At 39.7% G+C, this 10,147-nt stretch overlaps 1 protein-coding gene across 1 annotated transcript in view; it reads right to left on the bottom strand.

The window, feature by feature from the left end:
- Positions 1-346: 346 nt before the first annotated feature.
- The window catches only part of CENPC (centromere protein C), a 32,461-nt gene continuing 22,660 nt past the window's right edge, over positions 347-10,147 (bottom strand). The window contains exons 18-19 of the mRNA XM_075033380.1: positions 9,833-9,945; positions 347-582 (exon numbers count right to left, since the gene is read on the bottom strand). Coding sequence (XP_074889481.1) covers positions 9,851-9,945 — 95 coding nt within the window. The 3' untranslated portion in view covers positions 347-582; positions 9,833-9,850. The remainder of the gene's footprint in view (positions 583-9,832; positions 9,946-10,147) is intronic.

The following is a 10,147-nucleotide window of genomic DNA, read 5'->3' as shown; positions in this document are numbered from 1 at the left end:
GCATGTAGATGTGGCACTTAGGGACATGGTTTAGTGTTGGACTTGGCAGTGTTAGGTTTCTGTTTGGACTTGATGACCTTAAGTGTCTTTTCCAACCTAAATGATTCTATTCTATGAAAAATATTTTACTTTAAAACTCCTTTTAACAATTTCAACAACTCCAACAGAACAGTTGAAAGATTTCACTGTTGGTGACATCCTTGAAGCCACTCAAGGTAACTCACATTATTTATAAATATTTACAAGTCAAAGTCATGGAATTACCTGTATTTTCAAAACCGCATGGACTACTAGAAAATTAATTCTTAAATTATTTAGAAATCAAAGAAATCAAAACTGATTTGCATTATTTAATATTTATGTACAGAAAAAATAATTTGTAACAAACCGTGTATTTACAATTTACACTGCAGAAAGATCTTTTAAGGTCAATGAAACAACGTGCCCCTAAAACTGGGGTGTATTTCTAGTTGGATGGTAGGTAATGTTCTTTAGAACTCGTTTGTATTAGATGATCTTCAATTTGCAGGCAAAGTTATGGCCAAAGTTATCGTCTCCAACAACGTGCTTCTTGGTTTTGGTCTAAATAATAGGAAGAATAGAAATCAGTTCAAATTAACACAGTTTAAAAAAGGTCTATCTGACTGTGCCACAATATTAGGGAGTTACTAGACAGTAAAGTGGAACAACTGCAAATTGTACTCACAGCAGCAAGGACATCAGAGCATTCACCTACACCAGTGGCAAATCAATACAAATATTAGTATCATTTCGATTATGCTCAAAAAAGCACATTAGTCTAATTTAATTTAGCTAACAGTGGTCTCTAACAAATGCGTTCCTCTGTGCAAAGTTTGGAGTCATCAAAGCCACACCTGGCTGTTACACTGACACTTGTTCTGCATGTATTTTCTTACGCTATCTCTCATATGAAATGTTTTATGTTGTGGAGGACCATGAGACACCAGTAGTTAATGTGTGTGTGAGTTTCATTCTATTTTTATAAAAATCTTGTGTGTATTTTAATTCGCTTAAGCTCACATTTAGACAAATGGTCCACAAGCTATGATTTACAGTCCCAAAGGCGACACAAAGCTGCTGACAGTAGGGAAAAGTCCAAGAATTAAAACTGTTGCCAACTGAGGGAATAACATCTGATGCAACTCACCACATCAAGTGACAGCTGAGGACTATTACTCCAGATGTAGAGTTACATGGAAAAAGCAGCCACTTGATAGCCTGGACTGCACAAGATGCCAAATTTTCGAGCTGGTTTAAAGCCCGCACACCGAATGAAGACTGCTGTTAAGACTTGCAAGTGAAAAATAACAGCCTACTATCAAAATATCTTATACTAAAATGTTTTGGGGTACATATGCAGAAAATTGTTAGCTAATTCCCCAAAATTGATCAGTGGACTTCTCATCAAACCCAGGTATGTGCCTTCCTCAGAGGAACACCTCAGAGCAAAGACCAGAAGGGGAAACTTAAATCTGACAGTTGTAACACAACTTAGTATGCACATTTTGTTTTTCACTGTAGAGAAAGGGAAAACACTGGCTGTTCACTGGTGGCCAAGCACTCTGGCACACCCCACACTCTGCCACAGTTGGCATATTCATAGCCTGCTGTGTAACACAGAAAAGGCCCTCCACTTGAGATGTACAGCAGAAGGGTCCTCCCAACACAAGCATGAACTAAATTTATAGGAGATCAGTTTCCATAGCATGGGAGTCTGATTCCACAGCATGGTTGAGGTTGGGAGGGACCTCTGAAAGTCATCTGGTCCAAACCTCCTGCTCAAGCAGGACCACCTAGAGCCAGTTGCCCTGGATTCAGAAAAGCTGAATTGGTGATAAGAATGAGGATACCAAGAGTGTACAAACACTCTAATGTACTTTGCCAATACACACTCCCACCCACAGGCAGTAAGTAGGGTAGAATGGAGATGGCAGGTTCTGAACTGTGTGGACAGAGCCATGCCACACGGAAGGGTATGTCAAATGAGCTGGGTCAGGTCTCAGCTCTGTCTTGAAGAGAAATGTATGAAGGTCATCCTGAAGGGCCACTCAGCTCTTCCAGCTTATTCAGTCCAGGCTCGTCCTTACACACCACAGAAACATCAAAAAACAGGGAGATTATTTTCTCCCGGCATTTACCAGAAAAGTCAGGCAGCAACAGGATGTGAGAGGGCATAAGCATCCCCATCCGTATCTGCAGCAATGGGCACGCTCTACCATGCTAGACCGCTGTGCCAAAACCAGCTGGTGTCAAATGGCATTCCCACTGGCAAGAGGAATGAAGATGTAAGAGCAGGTAAATGCCTGGACTAGCCTGCCAATGCAAAATCAGGGTATGGCATGGTGCCTAAGTGATGGCAGAGCCACAGCAAGATTGTGCCAAGGCAAAGGAAGTCACCAGCATGCTGAATTACTGCTACAAGAGGAGCAAGAAGCACAATGCTACGATGCTTTGGGATAAGTCTGGCCAGGAGGAATCGTGCTGGGATGGATTCTTTTGGCACTGCAGAGCCAGCCTCAACAGATGGATGAGGCTCAAGGGCAACCGTGCGGGCCTGCAGCAGTCTCAGTTCTGCTTCTGCAGCGTGGAAGACGGCAGATGACGATGGTAACAAACGCCTTGCCAGTGACATCCTAAGCCGACCTTCTTGGGATTACAACTACACAAAAGTCTTTCAAAGAATGGGGGCCAAAGGAACTTTTGTGTCACTTCTCTGAGCGAGAATATTGGGAGCTTTGCCAGGCCCTGTATAAAGCTTGAAGGAGAGGTAGCAAAGGAAACTTCGGGCACAAGAACACCTCCGAAATAATTCAAATACCTGCAACTGAGTTAGAAAAAAAATGATACAATCCTTGCAAGCAGCACAAAGACAAAAAAGAAACCTTTGGTAAGGGAAATGCATCCAGAAAAGGCAACAAATTAGTTTAGGCAGCAAGAGAAAAAATGAAGGAGCAGATTGAAACTTGATACAGCAGCTGAGCTGAAACAGTGGCAGGTGAATGCCAATGTGCATAGCAGGACACAGCGCATCACACTGGCAGCATGTGCACACAGAATTTCATGAAGAAAAGAAAATTACTATCAACACCTTAATACATGAAGAGACCCCTTCTTTGCCATTTCTGAAATAATTCAAGTTCCAGGTAAGTGCACAAAAAAAATAATAAAAAAAAAAAGATGGAGGTTTAAGCAAATTCTTAGCCCATGCATGTGTCCAATTAATTAAGACAGGTTTCATACTTCATCAGCATCACAGTTCCATGGAAATGGGCAAGGAGGGGTGCAGGAGGACTGGGGCATGTACCTCATTTGCAACCCTCAGCATCTCACCGGAGATGAGCTCTGCAAGCTTAAAAAGTCCTTCAGAAGAGGAGCTAAATTATTTTCAGTAAAAACAATATTACTATTAGAGTTCCCCCCCTCTTTTTTCCATCAAGAAACACAAGTATGTCATGCAGCGTGGGTGCAGGATGTAAGCAACAGAAGCCATTTCATAACAAGGTAATGATTTCTGTGAACTTAAATAGGGTTAGCAACTGAACAAAGTGAAGCTATTCTAAATTCTGGTAAGATAATTCACTCAATGCAATTTGTCTGAAAGGTTAAACAGGATGCTAAGATGGACTCGGTATGCCACAAAATGAAGAAGCAAATAAAACAAACATTTAGAGTTACTTTGTCTTTAAAACACAGTGGGGCTTTTTTGCTAGCTAAAATACTGTTCCAAGTCTGGCAGCTGTGTTCCTATTTATTCCTGCAGCAACCTCTGTGCTTTACCTATGAATTACCGTAAGAGTGCACAGTAAAGCTGAGTTGCTTAACAGGCAAATGTCTGCTTTTGCTAATATGAAGAAAATCAGCCATAAAAAAAAAGTCCGAGAGATCTGCAATTATCACTTAATTGTCCTTCATGGGCCAATACTGGGAGTCTCATACTTTCCCCTTAAGGTTGCTCCCTCCTTCAGCACTTTTTCTTAACTGGCTACTTAATTAGTCTTCCTGCCTGAACTTAATTGTAAATTTGTTTTGATTAATTAGCCTCAGAGCTGACTCGGCACTAACTGAAATATAGAAGTCCTTAGTTTCTTCAGCGTATAGGCTATTGCGTCCTAGGGGAGCCCCCTCTTTGTCAGCAATAAAATTTCAAGTTCAGATTGTGTTTGAAAAAAACTTCTTCGTAATTAACTTTCATTTCTTGTAATTTCCCCCTCTGTACTACAACACAAAAGTGATGATAACATAAAGAAAGGATAAAATGCAGTAAGTTCAGGCCTCTTGCTCAGTGGATTATACATCATGTTCATTAGCTGAATCCTGCAGTTTTAGATAAGATGACTTTATGCTTTTAAACACAAGTGATCATAGCACTACTAGAATCCCAAAACAAGAGTGTAGGTTACCAGCACAGACAGCTGTGTTCTCATGGCACCAACACTGGAAAGGTTTCCCTTACCAATCGGAAGGGTCACATACTGCTCCTCCAAAAGTTATTGAATTACATTGAAAACCCTTTGTACAACCTAGTCAAGCCAGTCTGCACCACCTTTGGACACTACTATAGCTCTTCATTATGTTTACACCTCTCATATCACTCCTTTTCTCTCCCTCTTTACGGCACATTGATTCCAGAAGACACCCACATGGCTTTACCATGCATCTGCCATCTTAATTCTCATTTCAGCAACTGTTACTGAAAACACAAGAAACGGCAACTTCTAGCACCATGACCACAAAAAAATGTAATAAGCTAAATAAAATAATGTGTGTTAACAGCTATTATACCCATTTAATAAACTTCCTAAATAGTTGTCAATAGTACTGCAATTCTTCAGTTTTCAAATTTAAAAGTCCTTACCTATCGAGCTCCAAAGAGAAGTTGAAAATCTTACTCAGGACATTAATGTTTTTCTATGAGCACTTTTAGATTTGCATCTCAACTGAACAGTCAGACTGAGAAAGTAAACGCTTTGCTTCTTTCGGCTCCCTGTTTCAATTATTGCCCTTCTTGTGCTACAAACAAGAAAAGACCACAGAAGAAGTGTAAAGTAAATGTGGTTTTACAACCCTTTCTGTGCACCTTTACTTGGGCACAGGAGTTTAAACGAAGCAAACCAGAACAGGAGCTTTGTGGGTGGGCTTAAGAACACAGGGCAGCTCTGCCGGCACTCTTTTTAACATATTTGTTCCCTAATAATCTGCAGCCAACTGTTTTGACTGATGATCAACTACCGTTTTCATCATAGAACTGGACCATAGGAATCACTTTGGTTGTCAAATCCTAAATGAAGCTTTTCCATGCAACCTGAGAAACGTTTGGCTTCGAGGTCTCTTCTGACTACATTTGTGATCAGCCATGAAGTGATAGGATATTCTGAAGAGGAAACGTACCAGCTTGGTAAGACTAAGATATTCAGTTACCACAGCTGTCAATATCATTAAAGAGGCATGTTCCATACTCTTCAGTTAGATGTATTTTCTGCAATCAATCATCACTTAAAAGTAATCCTCTATTACAGAAGACATTGTGCAACAGAGTCTATACATCAGTAGAAATCTAAGAAACACTCCTTCATGCTGAAATGTCTTTTCAGCTGTTATGAAATGAGGAAATAGCTCTTTAGGTTTATTGCATTCCCCAAATGTTAATTTAAAATCATCTGCAGATAACCAATTCAGCTGTGTACTTGAAAAATAGAAGAAATTGTATATGTGCCTCAACAAGTTGTTTTATTGGTGCTTTTTTCTGTAATTACACAGCTCACATTCTCTTATTTTATGTTTACAAACTTTTACGAATATGGATGTGCACACATATCTGACAGTTTTGCAACCATTCTGCTGCTGCTTTAAACTGCAAAAAGGCTTTGTTTAGTAAAACAGGAACAGCTTTCTAACCAAATGAAACTATGAAAAGATAGATTTTCAAAAGAACCTACTAACCAGTAATTTTTTTCAAAGGGAGCCAAAGCCTTCAAAAACCTGACTTTTTATTGTGGTGGGACATTGTCAATTAAGTTCCTTAAAATAAACCTCTAATTGTTACCACAACACCTACCATAGAACACATGTACCTGCTAATATGAAGCTGATGAAATATGTGACTCAGCTTTTGTTTCCAGTTCTCTCCATTACTGTTGACAGAAAGCAATGAATTAATATACTAAACCAGTGATATCCTCCAGGAACAGCATGTGTACTACACAGGCAACAGAAAAGGCCATGTCTCTCTCACAATGACAATCCCAACTCCGCTCCACAGCAGGCAACACTGGCTAACTGACTTTGGCCCAGCTTAGCACAAACGAGGCTCAGATCTCTACTACTGCTACTATTAGAGGTGATGTTCCGTACTCTAGTGTAAGCAACAAGCTGTGCCATCCGAGCTGAATATATAAGGCATTGTAGTCCATGAAATAATTTAAAAGCTGTTTTAAAAGTTACAACAGGCAAATAACATTACAGAAACTCTAAGAATATCTATTTCATCTGCAGACCACAACATTCTCTGTATGGGCTGTTACTTTAGCATTTTACCAAGTCTAAATAATTTTGCTACATATCTGTGTGAAACTATCACAGTAGTCGGTGGAAATTAAAACTACTCAACAGAGTAGAATCACACATACGCAGGAAGAAGAATGATAACTTCTCACATTTCAGAGAAGGCTTTTGTCTTTCTTTGCAGTATCCCATTTGATAAAGGAAAAAATTAGACCACCAAAGGTTACCCATGACTACTAGTAGCCTGATGTACACATAAATGTAGGAAACAGGAGCCAAAGCAAGACTAGGTAGAGGTCAAACATCAGCTGCTTCTTCTGACTAACGACCAATTCTTGTTCGCCACACTGCACAACTCAGCACCCATAGGAGTCCTGGAACTCAACATTCTCCTGCACCTCCTCACACTACATTCAAGCTAATGACACAGAAGCAAGTTTTTTTACAAGTGTCAAGTCAAAGAAAAAAATTTAAAATACAGTCCAGTCAAATGGTGAACAACCTAGCTCAACTCAACTCTTGCTGTACACTAATGTTTTAAAAAACAACTTAGAACAAGTGGCCGCAACTAGTACAACATGCTTGCTAAGTTCATTCTGTTAGCATGTTTCAGTGCCAAGTCCTAACGTTAACAGAAACTGATTTACATCTCCTTGCAACAGAATTCAGCTGTATTTATCTCCATCTGTAACATACTCTTCTTCCCTCCTTTCAAAAACCAAACCCTACTGAACACAGATGCCAGCCAACGACAAACAGCTGTGCTTGAAGCCCCATCTAGTGACAAATAGTGGAATTGTTGCTAAACTAAAGCAAAATCCTAGATAAATCGCCACGCTTGGCACAATTGATTTTGCTACTTAAACGAAAAATTTAAAAACATGTAGTCCAACTGCAAAATGTTCTCTGCAGACTATACAGGACATTTCTCCCAAGAAATCAACTAGGCAGGAAGCAACAAAACCATCCAGCCTAAAAAAATTACATACTTTACCAAATCCACCCTATTCTGTTAACACTCCCAGCCACAGAATTAGGAAAACAGAAACAGGCATTCATGGCATGCTGACCTCAAACCTGCACTTGAACATCTGCTACCTTCCAGCCTGTGTCAGGAAAAGGTCTGCACACATCCTTCTGCTTAAGAAAACATCCTGATTACGTATTTCTCATCATCTACTTATGACCCAAAAGAAAATCCACTCAACCTTGCTGCCAGTGCAGTGGGGGAAGACACACTGGTGCCCAATACAACAAGGGCAATGTATCACTTCTCATTGGAGTCCACCAAACTAGAACACAGGAAAGCAGCAGGCTGCCTTGAGCTCCGTCATAACATACATCCATACTTTCCTTTAGGGCCATGAGTTCCATTGTCCATACATGTTCACTAACCCCTGAACAAAGTATCCTTCTGCTACCCAATCTACAGACAGGTAATGCAGAAGAAAATTTGCTGGGCTGTCTTCCTTCTGAACTCCCTGGCCTTTAACACAACTGAAAAGTGGTCTTGTTCTGACTTTCAGCTGGAACTAATGAGCTGTTGAGCTCAGAGACCACCACATCCATGCCCTGACCACCGGGAGACAAGATGCTTGGGCTCGGAGCAGAGGCTTTTTGGTCTAATGCTAGCCCTGTACTGTTTTCCAAGTGGCAAACTTCCAGACCTCTGCAGGCCTAAGGAGTTGAAAGACTTACAAACTGAACATTTTAGTGGGTGGGATCCCTTCAAGCAGTGGAGACAGCATGTGTGCCCATCTGGTAGCTGGTATGGCTCTAACACAGAAGGGACAATATTTGAATCTTGCTGACCTTGAACGGACCAACCCAAGCCCAAAATTTAGAAAAGCTGCCAATATCAAATTATTATCAGCTGTAACTAAATTACTTTTTTTTATTATTATTAACTCAAACTGCTTACAAATGTTGAGGCTAATAAAAATATTTTTAAAAAGGTCCTTCTGTGCAGTCTGAACTTTGACAGCAAACAGTTTGTATCAAGACAGAAAAACTAAATGGCAATAAGCATGTTCCTCTGTTTCATCTTCTCAGAGTTAAGCATGACCTAGCCATGAATGCAAAGATGCCAAAAAACTTCTACTATGTATTTCCACTGTCAGTCTAAATAGGCACTAATCATAGGAACTACTGCTTGAAGGAGAATAATAAAAAAAATATATATATTACCTCGATTTCCCTAGTCTAAAGGGTCTTTCACAGAGGCATGGTAATCTTGGTGTCCAAGCCCTTTCACAGACATATGAAGTTAGCTGGCAGCTGAAAGCTTAAGGGAAGCACTAAAGCCAATTGTCCTACTTTAACGTATACTCTAGATATAGCATAAAGATGTTGTACCCAAGACTGTTTAAAAACTCAATACTCAATCCTCAAGTCCTTAAAGTTTACAATTCCAATTCAATTTTCTAGAACAGCAGTGACCATAGAGACAAAGCACCCAGCAGAATCACTGTAGTTTATCCTTATCTTCAACCAGAAGGAACCTTGAAAAGCTTGGGTGACAAATGCTATGTATACCATCTGCTATCTAGACTTGGTTTCTGGACCATACATTATAATTAGTTTTTCCAAAGGTCCTCATTATTATCAAGGAACACTGCAACAGAAGCAAAAGGAGATACTGAAGTAATACACTTGGCAATGACCTATCCCTGTTAACACAAAACAAAGCTATCCACAATGTTCAGAGCTAATCGAGCCATAGCTTCCATACAAAAGATAGGACCGATAAGCTCCTACTAAGAGCTCTCATTTCACAATTCGCATTTGAGGCACTAATCATACCTCCGCTAGACAAGGAAGAAACGCCTGTCATTAACATATTAGAAGAAGGCTGGACCCCCGCACACAAGCATTCCAGCAGCCCATCTCCTAGACAACAATTACTGGAACGTGAACAGCACAGTCTTACATTTAAATAGAGATTATTCTAAGCAGTTTGTACCAGGCAGACGTTAAGACTCTCAGACATTAGCTGAAGATGTCAAAATTCTTTCAAGTGCTAAGCATCTTTAGGGAGATTAGGCATATAAATACAATTTGGAACAACAATGTGCTTTACCCACAAATTTTACACTTTTATCTTTCTGTCTTTGGATAACACAAGAACAATAACTGATGCAGAGTGAGGCCCTTCAGTATGTCCTTTCAGTTTGATAGCAAATTACTGAGGTTCTTTTGGTTTTGTTCTTAACTCTTCTTACATTGATTTCAGCTGCTCTGTATTAATTTGTAATGTTAAGCTGGGCACACTCAAACACTTTCTGTATGTAAAAAGAACTTCAAAACATACAAAAACTTGAAAACTGTTTCAGCAAACTTTTCTGTAGAAACTGTCTTTTTTGAGTTGTGTGAAGACAAGAACACTTTCTTCGTTCAGAAGGTTACGTATGTTATATCCATTTCCTACAAATAAAAACAGAGAAAGTTTTCTTTAGAAGCTAATAGCAATTTTTGAAGTCCTGTCTTCAGCCAAGTGTGTTTTTATTTCAAATACTTTAACAGAAGGAATATTAGCCCCTAATCTAGGATGCCACCCTTACAGGTACATCATTGCATTTCAAAGAGATAACAAGGAATACAGCTAGTGTCATTATTTTAATCTAGG

This window comes from Buteo buteo, chromosome 1 (assembly GCF_964188355.1).
Source record: "Buteo buteo chromosome 1, bButBut1.hap1.1, whole genome shotgun sequence".
NCBI classification, from domain to species: domain Eukaryota; kingdom Metazoa; phylum Chordata; class Aves; order Accipitriformes; family Accipitridae; genus Buteo; species Buteo buteo.
This window is presented reverse-complemented; position numbering and strand designations above follow the sequence as displayed.